At 47.5% G+C, this 19,495-nt stretch overlaps 1 protein-coding gene across 2 annotated transcripts in view; it reads right to left on the bottom strand.

The window, feature by feature from the left end:
• LOC140398241 (potassium-transporting ATPase alpha chain 2-like) overlaps nucleotides 1-19,495 on the bottom strand; it is a 99,738-nt gene that overhangs the window by 78,739 nt on the left and 1,504 nt on the right. The window contains exons 1-2 of one of the 2 annotated variants that reach the window (XM_072486664.1): nucleotides 19,225-19,366; nucleotides 7,441-7,500 (exon numbers count right to left, since the gene is read on the bottom strand). In XM_072486664.1, the coding sequence (XP_072342765.1) occupies nucleotides 7,441-7,500; nucleotides 19,225-19,308 (144 nt within the window). In that variant the 5' untranslated portion in view covers nucleotides 19,309-19,366. Of the gene's footprint in view, nucleotides 1-7,440; nucleotides 7,501-19,224; nucleotides 19,367-19,495 lie in introns of those variants that run through there. The other variant, XM_072486665.1, reaches the window with a different exon arrangement.

Below are 19,495 nucleotides of genomic sequence, written 5' to 3'. Positions count from 1 at the left end.
AGGGTAAAAATTGTACAAACTTAACTATGTTTTGTTGGACTGTATTTTGTCAATATTGTGTATGGTTGGAATAAAATATCCTTTTTTTTTTAAAGTTCTCAAAAGGATCCAAATGTCTTTACCAGGGATAAGTAAATCCATTAGATCTTAAATGGCTCTTTAATATTTACAACTGATCAGAAATTTCCTTCCGCATCCGCTACAATGCGGGTCCTACAGACCAATTTCCCTCCTAAATGTGGATGCCAAGGTCCTGGCCAAGGTAATGGCAATGAGAATAGAGGAATGTGTCCCGGGGGTGGTTCACGAGGACCAAACTGGGTTTGTGAAGGGGAGACAGCTGAACACGAATATACGGAGGCTGTTAGGGGTAATGATGATGGCCCCACCAGAGGGTGAAACGGAGATAGTAGTGGCGATGGATGCCGAGAAAGCATTTGATAGAGTGGAATGGGATTATCTGTGGGAGGTGTTGAGGAGATTTGGTTTTGGAGAGGGGTATGTTAGATGGGTGCAGCTGTTGTATAGGGCCCCAGTGGCGAGTGTGGTCACGAATGGACGGGGATCGGCATATTTTCGGCTCCATAGAGGGACAAGGCAGGGATGTCCTCTGTCCCCATTACTGTTTGCACTGGCGATTGAGCCCCTGGCGATAGCGCTGAGAGGTTCCAAGAGATGGAGGGGAATACTTAGGGGAGGAGAAGAACACCGGGTATCTTTATATGCGGATGATCTGCTACTATATGTGGCGGATCCGGCGGAGGGGATGCCAGAAATAATGCGGATACTTGGGGAGTTTGGGGATTTTTCAGGGTATAAATTGAACATGGGGAAGAGTGAGCTGTTTGTGGTGCATCCAGGGGAGCAGAGTAGAGAAATAGAAGACCTACCGTTGAGGAAGGTAACAAGAGACTTTCGTTACCTGGGGATCCAGATAGCTAAGAATTGGGGCACATTGCACAGGCTTAATTTAACGCGGTTGGTGGAACAGATGGAGGAAGATTTCAAGAGATGGGATATGGTAGCACTGTCAATGGCAGGGAGGGTGCAGGCGGTTAAGATGGTGGTCCTCCCGAGATTCCTCTTTGTGTTTCAGTGCCTCCCGGTGGTGATCACGAAGGTTTTTTTTAAAAGGATAGAAAAGAGCATCATGGGTTTTGTTTGGGCCGGGAAGACTCCGAGAGTGAGGAAGGGATTCTTACAGCGTAGTAGGGATAGGGGGGGGCTGGCATTACCGAGCCTAAGTGAGTATTATTGGGCCGCTAATATTTCAATGGTGAGTAAGTGGATGGGAGAGGAGGAGGGAGCGGCGTGGAAGAGATTAGAGAGGGCGTCCTGTAGGGGGACCAGCCTGCAGGCTATGGTGACAGCCCCATTGCCGTTCTCACCGAGGATCTACACCACGAGCCCGGTGGTGGTAGCTACACTGAAGATTTGGGGACAGTGGAGACGACATAGGGGAAAGGCCGGAGCATTGGGGGGGGTCCCCGATAAGAAACAACCATAGGTTTGCCCCGGGGGGAATGGATGGGGGATATGGAATGTGGCAAAGAGCAGGAATAACGCAACTGAAAGATCTATTTGTGGACGGGAAGTTTCGCAAGTCTGGGAGCGCTGACCGAGAAATATGGGTTGCCCCAAGGGAATGCATTCAGGTACATGCAATTGAGGGCTTTTGCGAGGCAACAGGTGAGGGAATTCCCGCAGCTCCCGACACAAGAGGTGCAGGACAGAGTCATCTCAAAGAAATGGGTGGGGGATGGTAAGGTGTCGGATATATATTGGGAAATGAGGGACGAAGGGGAGACTATGGTGGACGAACTAAAAGGGAAATGGGAAGAAGAGCTAGGGGAGGAGATCGAGGAGGGGCTGTGGGCAGATGCCCTAAACAGGGTAAACTCGTCGTCCTCGTGCGCCAGGCTAAGCCTGATTCAGTTTAAGGTATTACACAGGGCACATATGACTGGAACACGGCTCAGTAAATTTTTTGGGGTGGAGGATAGGTGTGCGAGGTGCTCGAGAAGCCCAGCGAATCATACCCATATGTTTTGGTCATGCCCGGCACTACAGGGGTTTTGGGTGGGGGTGACAAAGGCGCTTTCAAAAGTAGTAGGAGTCCGGGTCGAACCAAGCTGGGGGTTGGCTATATTTGGGGTTGCACAAGAGCCGGGAGTGCAGGAGGCGAGAGAGGCCGATGTTTTGGCCTTTGCGTCCCTAGTAGCCCGGCGCAGGATATTGCTAACGTGGAAAGAAGCCAAGCCCCCGGGGGTGGAGACCTGGATAAATGATATGGCGGGGTTCATAAAGCTAGAGCGGATTAAGTTCGTCCTAAGGGGGTCGGCTCAAGGGTTCACCAGGCGGTGGCAACCGTTCGTCGAATATCTTGCGGAAAGATAGATGGGGGAAAAAAGAAGGCAGCAGCAGCAGCCCAGGACTTGGGGGGGGGGGGGGGGGGGGGGGGGGGGGGAGGAGAGGGATGGGGGGGGGGGGGGGGGGCGTGGGGGGGGGGTATAGCCTGTGACAAGGCAGTTGCCAATTAGGGCTAGTTTTCATTTTTGTTATTTAATATTTATTTATTTGTTGTTTTTTGTTTATATAAAAAAGGTCATTATTATCTGTATTGTTATAATGTTGTGTAAAGGATGCACAATGTACTGTGTTGGTTGACCAAAAATTTTCAATAAAATATTTATTAAAAAAAAAAAGAAATTTCCTTCCGCAATCAATTGTTATTTCCTTCTATTGAAGATAATGAGAACTCCGATCCTTGAAAATCAGTCCTGAAACCTAAATTTGAACAACATCGGTAGGAAGCCAGAATTAAACATTGTGCAAACATCATGAGTTCCTGAACTGAATTTTCATAAACATTCTGCACAGTGCCACTTAAAAGGTTAACTCTGTGGAACCCACAGCTTCGGTGGGATTTTGTGGCCGTTCACACTGACAGGATCTTATGGTGCCACCGACGGCGCACCCCTGCTGCGGGTTTCATGGCGGTGAGGAGTGCGTTCAATGGGAAACCTCGTTGATAGTGACGGGACCAGAAGATCCCACCACTGGCCGTTGGCCCATCGCCCCCCCCACCCCCCTCAACACGTCATGGAGGTGGAGAAAAATCCCACCCATTGTAAAAATTGATTACAGTACAAATATAAATAACACAAGCCAGGCAGTCGATTGTCAATAACATATTCAAAAGCAGTATAACCAACAGCTGCCATTACACCTCCCACTCATACTACAATTTAGCAGAGACAATTCATCTCAAGTGCTCTGCTCATTGGCCACGTTTTGTTTCCCATCATTAATCACACAAGAACTTTAGGATTCAAGCTTTAAAAAATTGTCTACTTCTGAAAGCTATACAAATTGTAATGCTTTTTTGCTGCTTCTCTATTTTCCCTTTGGGAGGGGCGGCACGGTGGCACAGTGGTTAGCACTGCTGCTTCACGGCACCAGGTTCAATCCTGGCCCCGGGTCACTGTCCATGTGGAGTTGGCATATTCTCCCCATGTCTGCGTGGGTCTCACCCCCACAACCCAAAGATGTGCAAGGTAGGTGGATTCGCCGCACTAAATTGCCCCTTAATTGGAAAAAATAATCGGGTACTCTAAATTTAAAAATACATATATATTTTCCCATCATGAGTGGGAAACAGGAGTCGGTTCAATCCAGCCCCTAGTCAATCTGCAGGATTTTCACAGAGGGGCCCCCTTAAATTGGCACAGAGACTAGGGTTGCCAACTGTAATAAAATATATTCCTGGAGGTTTCATCACATAAGTATCTCCCATGCTCCAGCCATTAGCTTGCCAACATATTCATCCTTGCAACATATGGCATTCCCACAGCATTTAAAAAGCAACAAGACTCATTACCCAATTGGCTAATGCTTGACTGCCAGCCAAAGACCCCCCCCCCCCCCACCACCAACTCCCCCTCACCCATCCTCTCATCCAAACCATTTCCAATATTTTTATATCTGGTAAAGAAAAATGATTGAAAAAAAAATTTTTTCAATCATTTTTAATGTCCTGAAGCTATTTTTCCAGGATTGTACACGGCAGTGTCCCAGAAATTGATCTTCAATTCCTGGAGACTCCAAAGCCAACCCTGGAGTGTTGGCAACTCTAAAGGAATCAGGAAACTATTCAGAGACCTTCTGGCTTGAAATAACCAGCAGGCTGCAATGAATGGGAAGTAACATGTTTCAACATAGACGTTTGTTCAAAAGTGTGTTTACAAGACAGATACAGCAGCCAGGCCACCACTGTCAGGAGGGGAAATGCTTGTACAGGGCAGTCTTTGGCTGCAGCTGCATCCAGGGAGGCAGACAGGCAGCGATGACCTGTCAGCCTACCTGGAGAACTGGCCCAGCACAGTTCTGTTGCTGGGTGCCTGACGTTCTCCCCCTACATCCCCCCCCCCCCCCCACCCCCCCCCCCCCCCCCCCCCCATCCCCCACCCCCGCCACCTTTGGCTCTGAAAACTGGAGACTGACTGGAAAATACCAATCAGCATCCATTAATTACGGTTGACGAATTGCTTAAATCAGCCTCTTGCCCTGCCGGTTCCAAAGTCACCTGGGCAAAAAATGGATGGTGCCAGGATGAAACGGGTTCAGGAAACCGATACACTGGGCAATGTCTGTACTTTCAGACCTCGTCCACCTCCGTACCAAACCGGATAAATCCTTGGTTCAATCACAGGTATAAGCAAAGTGACCCGGGACTAGGATTGAACCTGGGTCCTTGGTGCCACGAGGCAGCAGTGCTAGCCACTGTGCCACCATGCCGCCCTGGGGTTGCCTATTTAAGACAGAAATTAGGAGGAATTTCTTCACTCAGAGGGCAGTGAATCTGTGAAATTCTTAACCGCAGTGGACTCGAGACTGGGTCATTAAGTATGTTCAAGGCTGAGATAGTCAGATTTTTAATCAGTAAGGGAATCAAGACTTATCGGGAGAAGGAGGGAAAGTGGAGCTGAGGATTATCACATCAGATCAATCATGATCTTACTGAATAGCAGAGCAGACTCGATGAGCCGAAAATCAATGCAGGTGTTACTCAAAATATTGTACAGCATCAAGCACTGAGCACATGGAATAAGGACTTGGATATTAAATTCCTTATTATTCTGCCCTTTCACATTATTGCTGGAAAATTACCAGCTAGTTCACATTTCCAATGGGTTAAAAAATAAGCCTCTACTCTGGGTTCCCATTCATGCTGCAAGGTGTTGAGGTGTTGTATTTGACAACAGCCTCTGTGAAATCCATGACTCGATCACTGATACATGAATAACTTGAACATTAAGGCAGTTAGCACCATACTTTGCTTTTCAAAATACCCTCAATCATGCTTTCTCGCTTTCAGGGAAATTGTTTCGTTAATCAGAAACCCGAGAGAGATGAAATAATGGCCAAAAGGCAGGAAAATTGCAGACGCCTCAATCAGAATTTTCCAAAGCTCTCTTGATTTGAGAATTCCATCTTTTAGTTGGAGAATTCCAAATATCATTTGTAAGATACTAGGGAGGGAGAAACTAGTAAACTATAGAGCTATCAATTTGACATAAGCTGCAGGAATGTTACTAGAGTCTATCATCAGACACATTGACTGAGCATTTAAGAGTAGGGATAGGTCATTTGACAACTCCAACTGAAACATTCTGACCAGAGCCTTCAACAGCCTCAGAAGTACATCCCTGGTCTTGTATTCTAGACCTCTTGACATGAATGATAACATTGCATTTGCCTTCTTAACTGCTGACTGAACCTGCATGTAAACCTTAAGAGGATGTAAACCTGCATGTAAATCGTGAGCAAGGACTCCCAAGTCCCTTTGGGCTTCTGATTTCCTCAGCATTTCCCCATTTAGAAAATAGTCTATGCCTAAATTCCTCCTTCCAAAGTGCATAACCTCACACTTTTCTACATTGTATTTCATCTGCCACTTCATTCTGCCCACTTTCCTAGCCTGTCCAAGTCCTTCTGCAGCCCCCTTGCTTCCTCAACACTCCCTGTCCCTCTACAGATCTTTGTATCATCTGCAAACTTAGCAACAGTGCCTTCAGTTTCTTCTTCCAGATCATTAATGTATATTGTGAAAAGTTGTGGTCCAAGCGCAGACCCCTGAGGCACACCACTAATCACCGGCTGCCATCCTGAAAAAGACCCCTTTATCCCCATTCTCTGGCTTTTGCCAGTCAGCCAATCTTCTGACCATGCCAGGATCTTACCCTTAACACCATGGACTTTTAACTTATTTAACAGTCTCCTATGCGGCACCTTGTCAAAGGCCTTCTGGAAATCTAAATAAATCACGTCCACTGGTTTTCTTTTGTCTAATTTCCTAGTATACAAATCACTAAAAATAAGGGCAGAGAGGAAGTAAGCATTTTAAAAAGTCAGAAAGGGTAAAGAAATGTTGGCTTTCATCTCTAGAGGAATTCCAGGTTTTAGATACCGGATTCAGCTTTAGTCGCCAAACGTCGGGCAAGATATACTGACCTTGGAGTAGGATGTGGCAGAAATTCACAAGAATATGAGGGCTGGTTGCATAAATTTGGCTTGTGTTCCCTTGAGTTTAGACATCTGAAGTGCTTTCTAATTGAGATGTTTAACATTGTAAAAATGATTTGATCGAGTACGTACAAAACAAAAAGCCATTTTCTATTGTGGTGAAACCAGAATAAGGGAGGACAGCCTTAAATGAAAGATTGGCCATTCAGGAGTGAAATTAGGAAACATTTTAACACAAATGGTTGTGGAAATCAGAAATGTTTGCCCCTCCACACCAGCACCACACCACACACAGACAGCACAAGTTGTCTGTGGGTCAATCAAAATCATCAACACAAGATAAATAGGATTTGTAACATCAAGAAGTATCAGGAATATGAAGCGAAGACAGGTAAATAGAAATAAAATGTAGATGATGCCATGATTTGAGTGCAAACAGAAGAGGTTTAATGGGCTGATTTGACTACAAGTGTTTTTATACAATCCCTAAGTCTGTAAAAACCTAACACAAGAAAATATAAACTTAAGCAAATGGATTTGAAGAAGACAGTTTTGTCCAGGACATTCCATTGTCCTGCGATGTTTAAGAAAATACCAACTCTTTCGGCTGCAATGTCGCAAAGTTAGGATTTCACACAATCAAAATAAATCATTTGCTTTTGACATAGGAAAGCGAAAAATCAAAAATCTGACTTTTAATTCAAAGATTCTAATCAATTTTTAGCCATCAATTCCGATGTTGCTTAATTCAAGTTATTGGATCATTTATTTTCTAGTGCACAAACATTTGACTGACTAACATTAGACTGTAATAAAACATTCCACACTCTTAACTGCATCTCACATCTAATCTTCTTTGTGAAAATTCCTTGTACCGAAAACTAAAGTTTGAGTCAGTAATTCACGTGTACTCACTTTTACAAGGTTGGTTTCATATTTTTTTACCAGTTCTTTGATAGAGATTTTGTGGTCCTGCTGTAAAGCAGGAAAATGAAAAATATCAATAATCAAAACATTTAAACTGGAGTTGCCTTCCTATCAATTTGCAATATTGAGGTGTTTACACTATTTTGAACAAAATTTCAAGCCACAATTCAGTTTTTGAATATTTTGCTATAAATAAAATATATTTTTCCTACAGTATGGTTTGAGGGCAGCACGGTAGCATTGTGGATAGCACAATTGCTTCACAGCTCCAGGGTCCCAGGTTCGATTCCCGGCTTGGGTCACTGTCTGTGCGGAGTCTGCACATTCTCCCCGTGTGTGCGTGGGTTTCCTCCGGGTGCTCCGCTTTCCTCCCACAGTCCAAAGATGTGCAGGCTAGGTGGATTGGCCATGCTAAATTGCCGAATGTCCAAAATTGCCCTTAATGTTGGGTGGGGTTACTGGGTTTTGGGGATAGGATGGAGGTGTGGACCTTGGGTAGGGCGCTCTTTCCAAGAGCCGGTGCAGACTCGATGGGCCGATTGGCCTCCTTCTGCACTGTAAATTCTATGATCATCTATGATGAGTAGCAGGCATGTTCCTGATCCTACTTCTCGTCACTGTCTTGGTTGTATTTTACCAACAAATCCAGTTCAGGAAATGATTAGGATCAGGCTCATTGTAAAAAGACAAAGCAATTATTTTCAAATAACAGGCAAATAGCTGATGACCAAACCTCAGTTTTCCTGTCTTCTGATGCTTCTGTAGCAGAAGTGACAAGTGGTCAGCAACGTCCAAAATCTGTAGTGCCAGAAAACCTAAAAAGACTACTATTCACCTCGGCACTAATATTCATCCTAGTTCAAAGACCTCCCTACAAATCTGGTCAAGTGAAGGATTTGGTTCTGTTCTGCTCCAGATGTGTGGATTACATTGAGGAAATGAGATTAGACATCCAATCAAGCCAACATAACAATATCGAAAGTGATTTAAAAATACACAATAAAAATAGTGTAATTTGCCAATCAGGGCCAATAGTCTTTTACAATCAGTCTCAAAGACTTTGGGTGGGATTCTCCATTACACCGGCATTTCCCGATGGCGTGGGGATGCCCACAATGGGAAATCCCATTGGCTGGCTGGCAGGACGGAGAATTCCGCTGCCGGCGGGGGTGCGCTGCACAAGAAAACTATGACAGAGAATCCCGCCCTTTCTCTTTATATCCAAAAGTATACTTTCAGAGAGTAATTTGCAATTATATTACTTGTTTTAGCCTCGAAAATGTTTTTGTTTTTTTTAATGAATTTTACTAAATTTTTAATACTTTGTACATAAATTACAAAAAACATAGACAAACACTTTGTACAAATTACCAATCCCAACACCCCCCCAGCCCCAGAAATACCTCCTCAAAAGGCGAATAAACCTCACCCCACAACAGCTAAGTGACCATTCTCTAATGTGCAATATAAACGGTCACCATCTTCGACAGAACCCCTAAATCAACCCCCTCGCCGTGTATTTGACCTTCTCTCAGTGCAAAAATGCCAAGTCCCCAGCCACGCCAAAGCACGCAGTGGTGTTGCAAACCTCCAGCACAACAGGAGCCACCTCCATTCCACCAATAAAGCAAAGGCCAGGATATCCGCCCTGCCCCCCCCGTCCACTGTTCCAGCACATTGGAAGCCCCAGAAACCTCCACCAATGGGCAGAGTTCCAACCCCACATTCAGGATCACCAAAGAAAGGACCTCCAGACCCCGCCAGCTTGGGACACAACCAAAACATGTGCGTGTGGCGCACAGACCCCCTAAAGTAACGCTTGCACCTGTCCTCTGTCCCTTCAAAAAAGTGGCTCATACTCGCCTTTGTGAGGTGCGCTTGAAACACTACCTTCAACTAAGTGAGGCTCAGTCATGCACAAGACAATGTCACGCTCACCCTCCGCAGCGCCTTCACTCCACACCTCTTCCTCCAGTATCGGCCGCAACCCCTCCACTTATTTCGACTTCACCCCATCCACTGAACTAAACTCCTCCCCCGTTATTCGCTGGTACATCCCGGACATACTACCCTCCGCCGACTGAGCAGGATAGCATCCATTTCAATTGCTGTACCACTGGGAAAGCCGGACAGAACTTCCTTTTTTTTAATAAATATTTTATTGAAAATTTTTGGTCAACCAACACAGTACATTGTGCATCCTTTACACATTATAACAATACAGATAATAATGACCTTTTTTATATAAACAAAAAACAACAAATAAATAAATATTAAATAACAAAAATGAAAACTAGCCCTAATTGGCAACTGCCTTGTCACAGGCTGTACCCCCCCCCCCACCCATCCCTCCCCCCCCCCCCCCTCAAAGTCCTGGGCTGCTGCTGCTGCCTTCTTTTTTCCCCCATCTATCTTTCCGCAAGATATTCGACGAACGGTTGCCACCGCCTGGTGAACCATTGAGCCGACCCCCTTAGGACGAACTTAATCCGCTCTAGCTTTATGAACCCCGCCATATCATTTATCCAGGTCTCCACCCCCGGGGGCTTGGCTTCTTTCCACATTAGCAATATCCTGCGCCGTGCTACTAGGGACGCAAAGGCCAAAACATCGGCCTCTCTCGCCTCCTGCACTCCCGGCTCTTGTGCAACCCCAAATATAGCCAACCCCCAGCTTGGTTCGACCCGGACTCCTACTACTTTTGAAAGCGCCTTTGTCACCCCCACCCAAAACCCCTGTAGTGCCGGGCATGACCAAAACATATGGGTATGATTCGCTGGGCTTCTCGAGCACCTCGCACACCTATCCTCCACCCCAAAAAATTTACTGAGCCGTGTTCCAGTCATATGTGCCCTGTGTAATACCTTAAACTGAATCAGGCTTAGCCTGGCGCACGAGGACGACGAGTTTACCCTGTTTAGGGCATCTGCCCACAGCCCCTCCTCGATCTCCTCCCCTAGCTCTTCTTCCCATTTCCCTTTTAGTTCGTCCACCATAGTCTCCCCTTTGTCCCTCATTTCCCTATATATATCCGACACCTTACCATCCCCCACCCATTTCTTTGAGATGACTCTGTCCTGCACCTCTTGTGTCGGGAGCTGCGGGAATTCCCTCACCTGTTGCCTCGCAAAAGCCCTCAATTGCATGTACCTGAATGCATTCCCTTGGGGCAACCCATATTTCTCGGTCAGCGCTCCCAGACTTGCGAACTTCCCGTCCACAAATAGATCTTTCAGTTGCGTTATTCCTGCTCTTTGCCACATTCCATATCCCCCATCCATTCCCCCCGGGTCAAACCTATGGTTGTTTCTTATCGGGGACCCCCCCAATGCTCCGGTCTTTCCCCTATGTCGTCTCCACTGTCCCCAAATCTTCAGTGTAGCTACCACCACCGGGCTCGTGGTGTAGTTCCTCGGTGAGAACGGCAATGGGGCTGTCACCATAGCCTGCAGGCTGGTCCCCCTACAGGACGCCCTCTCTAATCTCTTCCACGCCGCTCCCTCCTCCTCTCCCATCCACTTACTCACCATTGAAATATTAGCGGCCCAATAATACTCACTTAGGCTCGGTAATGCCAGCCCCCCCCTATCCCTACTACGCTGTAAGAATCCCTTCCTCACTCTCGGAGTCTTCCCGGCCCAAACAAAACCCATGATGCTCTTTTCTATCCTTTTAAAAAAAACCTTCGTGATCACCACCGGGAGGCACTGAAACACAAAGAGGAATCTCGGGAGGACCACCATCTTAACCGCCTGCACCCTCCCTGCCATTGACAGTGCTACCATATCCCATCTCTTGAAATCTTCCTCCATCTGTTCCACCAACCGCGTTAAATTTAGCCTGTGCAATGTGCCCCAATTCTTAGCTATCTGGATCCCCAGGTAACGAAAGTCTCTTGTTACCTTCCTCAACGGTAGGTCTTCTATTTCTCTACTCTGCTCCCCTGGATGCACCACAAACAGCTCACTCTTCCCCATTTTCAATTTATACCCTGAAAAATCCCCAAACTCCCCAAGTATCCGTATTATTTCTGGCATCCCCTCCGCCGGATCCGCCACATATAGTAGCAGATCATCCGCATATAAAGATACCCGGTGTTCTTCTCCTCCCCTAAGTATTCCCCTCCATCTCTTGGAACCTCTCAGCGCTATCGCCAGGGGCTCAATCGCCAGTGCAAACAGTAATGGGGACAGAGGACATCCCTGCCTTGTCCCTCTATGGAGCCGAAAATATGCCGATCCCCGTCCATTCGTGACCACACTCGCCACTGGGGCCCTATACAACAGCTGCACCCATCTAACATACCCCTCTCCAAAACCAAATCTCCTCAACACCTCCCACAGATAATCCCATTCCACTCTATCAAATGCTTTCTCGGCATCCATCGCCACTACTATCTCCGTTTCACCCTCTGGTGGGGCCATCATCATTACCCCTAACAGCCTCCGTATATTCGTGTTCAGCTGTCTCCCCTTCACAAACCCAGTTTGGTCCTCGTGAACCACCCCCGGGACACATTCCTCTATTCTCATTGCCATTACCTTGGCCAGGACCTTGGCATCCACATTTAGGAGGGAAATTGGTCTGTAGGACCCGCATTGTAGCGGATCCTTTTCCTTCTTTAAGAGAAGCGATATCGTTGCTTCAGACATAGTCGGGGGCAGTTGTCCCCTTTCCTTTGCCTCGTTAAAGGTCCTCGTCAGTACCGGGGCGAGCAAGTCAAAATACTTTCTGTAAAATTCAACTGGGAATCCGTCCGGTCCCGGGGCCTTTCCCGTCTGCATGTTCCTAATTCCTTTCACCACTTCTTCTACCGTGATCTGTGCTCCCAGTCCCACCCTTTCCTGCTCTTCCACCTTGGGAATTTCCAGCCGATCCAAAAAATCCATCATTCTCTCCCTCCCATCCGGGGGTTGAGCTTCATACAATTTTTTATAAAATGTCTTGAACACTTCATTCACTCTCTCCGCCCGCCGCTCCATCTCTCCTTCCTCATCCCTCACTCCCCCTATTTCCCTCGCTGCTCCCCTTTTCCTCAATTGGTGTGCCAGCAATCTGCTCGCCTTCTCCCCATATTCATACTGTACACCCTGCGCCTTCCTCCATTGTGCCTCTGCAGTGCCTGTAGTCAGCAAGTCAAATTCCACATGCAGCCTTTGCCTTTCCCTGTACAGTCCCTCCTCCGGTGCTTCCGCATATTGTCTGTCCACCCTCAAAAGTTCTTGCAGCAACCGCTCCCGTTCCTTACTCTCCTGCTTCCCTTTATGTGCCCTTATTGATATCAGCTCCCCCCTAACCACCGCCTTCAACGCCTCCCAGACCACTCCCACCTGAACCTCCCCATTGTCATTGAGTTCCAAGTACTTTTCAATACATCCCCTCACCCTTAGGCACACCCCCTCATCCGCCATTAGTCCCATGTCCATTCTCCAGGGTGGGCGCCCTCCTGTTTCCTCCCCTATCTCCAAGTCTACCCAGTGTGGGGCATAATCCGAAATGGCTATAGCCGTATATTCCGTTCCCCTCACCTTCGGGATCAACGCCCTACCCAACACAAAAAAGTCTATGCGCGAATAGACTTTATGGACATAGGAGAAAAACGAGAACTCCTTACTCCTAGGTCTACTGAATCTCCACGGGTCCACACCTCCCATCTGCTCCATAAAATCCTTAAGCACCTTGGCTGCTGCCGGCCTCCTACCAGTCCTGGACTTCGACCTATCCAGCCTTGGTTCCAACACCGTGTTAAAGTCTCCCCCCATTATCAGCTTTCCCGTCTCTAGGTCCGGGATGCGTCCTAGCATTCGCCTCATAAAGTTGGCATCATCCCAGTTCGGGGCATACACGTTTACCAAAACCACCATCTCTCCCTGTAATTTGCCACTCACCATCACGTATCTGCCCCCGTTATCCACCACTATAGTCTTTGCCTCGAACATTACCCGCTTCTCCACTAATATAGCCACCCCCCTGTTTTTCGCATCCAGCCCCGAATGGAACACCTGCCCCACCCATCCTTTACGCAGCCTAACCTGGTCTATCAGTTTCAGGTGCGTTTCCTGTAACATAACCACATCTGCTTTAAGTTTCTTAAGGTGTGCGAGTACTCGTGCCCTCTTTATCGGCCCGTTGAGCCCTCTCACGTTCCACGTGATCAGCCGAGTTGGGGGGCTTCCCACCCCCCCCCCCTTGCCGGTTAGCCATCATCTTTTTCCAGCTTCTCACCCAGTTCCCACGCAGCTGTATCTCCCCCAGGCGGTGCCCCCCCGCCCATCCTCTCCCATACCCACTCCCCCCTTTCCCCAGCAGCAGCAACCCAGTAATTCCCCCTCCTACCCCCCCCGCTAGACCCCCCATGTTGCTCCCAGAAGTCAGCAAACTCTGGCTGACCTCGGCTTCCCCCCGTGACCACGGCTCGCACCGTGCGACGCCCCCTCCTTCCTGCTTCTCTATTCCCGCCATAATTATCATAGCGCGGGAACCAAGCCCGCGCCTCTCCCTCGGCCCCGCCTCCCATGGCCAACGCCCCATCTCCTCTCCCTCCCCACCTCCCCCCATCACCACCTGTGGGAGAAAGAAAAGTTACCATACCGCAGGATTAGAACATAAAACCCCTCTTCGCCCCCCCCATTCGCCCCACCACTTTGTCCAAACGTTCTTTTTCATAATCCACTCATTCCAGTTTTTCTTCCAAAATAAAAGTCCACGCTTCATCCGCCGTCTCAAAGTAGTGGTGCCTCCCTTGATATGTGACCCACAGTCTTGCCGGTTGCAGCATTCCAAATTTTATCTTCCTTTTGTGAAGTACCGCCTTGGCCCGATTAAAGCTCGCCCTCCTTCTCGCCAACTCCGCACTCCAGTCTTGATAAACGCGGATCACCGCGTTCTCCCATTTACTGCACCGAGTTTTCTTCGCCCATCTAAGGACCATTTCTCTATCCTTAAAACGGAGGAATCTCACCACTATGGCTCTGGGAGTTTCTCCTGCTCTCGATCCTCGCACCATACCTCGGTACGCTCCCTCCACCTCCAACGGACCCGTCGGGGCCTCCGCTCCCATTAACGAATGCAGCATCGTGCTCACATATGCCCCGACGTCCGCCCCCTCCACACCTTCAGGAAGGCCAAGAATCCTCAGGTTGTTCCTCCTTGCATTGTTTTCCAGTGCCTCCAACCTCTCCACACATCGTTTCTGGTGTGCCTCCTGTATCTCCGACTTCACCACCAGGCCCTGTATATCGTTCTCATTCTCGGCTGCTTTCGCCTTCACGACCCGAAGCTCCTGCTCCTGGGTCTTTTGTTCCTCCTTTAGCCCTTCGATCGCCTGTAGTATCGGGGCCAACAACTCTTTCTTCATTTCCTTTTTTATCTCCTCCACGCAGCATTTCAAGAACTCTTGTTGTTCAGGGCCCCATATGAAACTGCCACCTTCCGACGCCATCTTGGTTTTTGCTTGCCTTCCTTGCCGTTGTTCCAAAGGATCCGCTGCAATCCGGCCACTTTCCTCTCCTTTTTCCATCCGTGTCCAGGGGGAACACCCTCCTGGTTTACCGCACGGTGTTTTTAGCCGTTAAAATTGCCGTTGGGGCTCCTATCAAGAGCCCAAAAGTCCGTTTCACAGGGAGCTGCCGAAACGTGCGACTCAGCTGGTCATCGCCGCACCCGGAAGTCCCGGACAGAACTTCTCAACCAAGCTTCGCACCTGGTGTTACCTAAACCTGTCCATGTCCAAAAGCCATATTTCTCCTTTAACTCCTTCAAGCTGGCAAACTGCCCCTCCAAAATTAGATCACTCATCTTCTCCAGCCCTCTCTCCCTCCATGCACCAAATTTGACATCCAACTTTGCCAGCTCGCTGAAGGCAGCGGTACAGCATAAAATCCATGACATAAAAAAACAAATGGTGGGTATAAAGAGCTTGGCAAATCCAATAGCACATACTTGCGAATGACATATGTGGTTTCTCCAGCTCAGTCAAGACGATTGATGACCCAAGAAGTTAGGGGCCCACTTTGCAGAAAGCCAGGGATAAAGGGAAACTCATCAAGGTCAGGGAGGCAGTCAGTGCTCATTGGAGAGAAGAACTCCTCAACCAAGAATGTCTTTGACTTGAATGGCCTCACCTGCATTCATCAATATCCTCTCTGGCTCCATTTCAGCGCAACACCAACCCAGATTGGTTGACAAAGCCATTAAACAACTGAAAAACAACAAAGGTCATGGTCGCAGGGCAAGTCCTGCTAAAACTTTGAAACATGGCAGAGCTACACTCCTGCACAGCTGTGCAACCTCATATCCCTCATCTGGGAAGAAAAGCAGATGCCAGGGGATCTCGAGGGCACGGTGATCATGACTATATTCAGGAGGGGAGATAGGTCTGCTTGCAGTAACTTACAGAGGAATTTCCTTACTGTCTGCCACAGGGAAGATTATTGCAAGAATACTCCTGAACTGCATCCTCTCTGAGGCTAAGGATCTTACAGAATCGCCTTGCGGCTTTCACCCACTAAGAGTGACCACAGCCATGGTCTTCACTGCTGGGTCCGCGTGAGAAAAATGCACAGCACCAACTGCTGTACATGGCCTTTTTCGACCATGAACACCTTTGACTGTGTCACCCAAAGACTTGTGGACCACCCTACACATACTTCATGATGATATACAAGCTATGATCTTCAGCAATAGAATCAAGGTAAATGCCATCTCAGTGAAAACTTGGATCAAACAAGGTTGTGCCATTGAACCAAACCCTCTTCGCTATTCTTCTCATTGCAATACTGCACCTCACCTCCAGAAAATTACCCACAGGCATGGAGATTACCTACATAACAGTAGATTACCTACATAACAGTTAGGAAACTATTCAACCTAAGCATCCTTCACCCTAAACCAAAAACAATCCAACTTCATTCATGGAATTTCAGTGTGCAGATGACAATAGTGTGCGTGCTCACTCCCAGAAACTGAGCTCCACAGCATTGTCAACTCCTTCTCCTTCGCATATATGAGAAAACGGGCCTTACACTTAACACAGAAAGGTCCTCTTTCAACCAGCTCCTACAGCAAAACACTTTCCCCCTCCATTGATTAAGGTCAACAGCAAATCCTGGGAAATGTGGACCATTGTCCATGTCTTGGGAGCCTCCTCTCAACAACGGCAGACAAAGAGAGCAACATTCATCATTATCTATAATGTGCCAGCTCAGTCTTCAGCTAACTGAGTATTTGAAAAGAGTATCTGAGGGCCTGGATCTCAAACCTGAAATTAAGATTATGGTTTACCGGACAACCATGCGCCTCTCGGCTTCAGAGACTTGGACAACCAACAACAGGCACCTCAAAGCACTGGAGAAATTCCACCCATGGTGCCTTCACCAGATCCTGCAAATCCAGTGGCAGGACAAGTGGTCCAACAGCAGCATCCTCTCCTCAGCCAATGTGCCCAGCACCAAAATGCTAATTATTCAAAACCAGACGCTAGACTCCCGAAGCAACTGCTCTACTTGAAACTCATCACAGTGGGAGGCTTCCAGCAGGACAGCAGAAACATTAGGGATGCCCTTGAAGCATCGGTGAAGAGGTCAAATATATCCGCTGACTAATGGGATACCCTGGCATGTGACTGACTAAAATGGTGGAGCTCATTGGGAAAGCCACCAAACACATGGAGGGATTTCATGGGTGACACGCATAAATGAAACAGAGACAAAAGGAGCACACAAACTTCCAAACAACTCATCTACCCAAACTTTCAAGCACCAATTGCCCCACGTGTGGCAGAGTCTGCAGATCGTACATTAGGTTTATCAGTCATCTCAGAACCCATTGAACCAGATGGAAACAAGTCATCCTCCATCTTGACAGACTGGTAAATAAATCATTCAGTTAACAGCTTTCTGTGAGTATGGTGATAATGTTGATGTGAAAGGGGTTGAAAGTTTATGGGAACAGAATGGGTAAATGCGAATAGTATTATTTGTTTGTGCCAACGATAAATTATGTCAGAGACTGATTGGACAGAATGGCCCCTTTCCATCAAATCGTATAAAATTCAAATTAGAGGAGAATTATAGCTTCCTTGTAATAGGTACAGTAAGGAAGCTGCTGTGAAATGTTGAGATTAAAAATAGTTAAATAAAATGTCAACACATATGATGATAAAACCTTGTTCAAAGTTCACTGCAGAAGTGAATTTTCTATTTCCCATTTCCCTAGACCTAGAGCAAAACAGAAAAGGAGAAATTTAAAAACGATGAGATAAACAAAACGTAAAGCCGTTTTCTTCACCAAAGAACATCGGGACCGAGGGCGCGAATCAACCAAAAAATTTCCAAGTGGCATTTTGGACAGGTTCGGCGGAGTGCTTCTCGTCAGCTTTTCAGGTGAGATCCACACTACTATTCAACCACACTAGTCATTTTTGGGGGCATTGGGATGTTCCTGCCCGGTCAAGCACACACTTAGTAGTGTTCTGAACACTGTGGAGCTGAATTCGCCGGTGAGACCGGTTCCTCAGAGATCGGGGCGCCATTTGAAAGGGTCCCTTGAGGGTTCCCCTACATCCCCCACCCACGGGCAATGTCACACCTCCCTGCACACATGGGCATTACCCCCACCCCTCTGAGGACACCCCGTCAGACATCCCCAGCCCCTCAACCTTTATTGGGCCCTATCATATCCACCCTTCAGCCCTCACATTATCCCCCCCCCCTTCTGTGGGTAAGGCCCCCCTCAGGCCCTGACCCTTGGCACTCCCACACTAGTACTGCCTGCCACTCAGGCATCCTGGCGCCACCCCTGCCAGCTTGGCAGTGACACCCAGGCACCTTAGCAGTTCCAGGGTCACAGTGCCAAGGTGTCAGGCTGGCAGTCAAGGTGCCCAGCTGCCAGAGGGAGAAAAACCCTGCCCTGTCCCCAACCACCCAGGGGTCTCCAAAGGCCTGGGCAATCCCTTCCAGGTGCTGTTAGGCCTGTCCATGTTTGTGTGGACCAGTACTAAATGGCACCTGGTCAAGGCCTCGCTGGCAAGGCTGTTAGTTCCTGGGACCCAGGAGAATATGGCGCAAGCATATTTAAAGGAGCCCTAATCTGGATCTTGCCCAGTGAGATTTGGATGAATCTCGCGAGAGGACTCAAGTGTTGAGAATCCCCTGACAGGCGTTCAGGTCAGGCGAGACAAAGACGTCAAATTGTGCCCAGAGCTATCTAGCACAATAAAAGATCAAATTCCATCTACTTCAGAAATAAATGAATATTAACAATTTATATGCAGTGTTTCTTTCACACAAGGTAAATGTGTTGGCTGCCACATGAGCTAATGGATTTTAGCTTGGGTGTGTTCTGAAAAGAATTGCTCTCAAGCTGTGTAAGTGCCACTGGTTGATGGCTGTTAGTAAGCTGCATGGAATAAAGAAGGTATCGCTATCGGTGACTAGTCATGATGGGACCGTATCAGTGCCGGTGTCTCAATTTCTGTAACCGTCATAAGCTTGCTGCTTTCAATGCTGGTGCCTGTAGCAAGCAATTCAAAATAAAATACAAAGTGGCAGAGAGCAACCACTGAAATATAAACATAGATCAGGACTTTTCTCTGAAAAGGAAAGTTAATTTCAATCGGTATTTCAAAATATTATGGACCATGTTGAAAGCTCAATACTAAGAAGATCACACTAATGGTATACAGAGTAAGGTTCACCTGCAGAATGATTCCCCATTTTACTAAGGCTCGAACATCTTTCTCCACTGCACGCCAGTTTCTGGAGCTTTACTTGCCTGTTCAGTGTCCATTTGTTCTTGATAGTTCATTATTTTCGGGATAGTTTCTACAGGCAACAGCTTCACCCATGTGTTGTCCATGAAGGATCTTTGCCCAAATCCATGGACCAAAATAGGTCCACAGTGGAGCCTTCCATTTTTGGAATTATCCTCCTCAGAGCCACCATGACTTTGCTTTACAGCCCCATCAGCTGCTGACAATTATAAGGTATTCATTAATGTCATGTTCAATTGAGGTTGCTTAGCAGCCCATTGTTTGCCTGTCTCG

Source organism: Scyliorhinus torazame, chromosome 21 (genome assembly GCF_047496885.1).
Source record: "Scyliorhinus torazame isolate Kashiwa2021f chromosome 21, sScyTor2.1, whole genome shotgun sequence".
NCBI lineage: Eukaryota > Metazoa > Chordata > Chondrichthyes > Carcharhiniformes > Scyliorhinidae > Scyliorhinus > Scyliorhinus torazame.
This window is presented reverse-complemented; position numbering and strand designations above follow the sequence as displayed.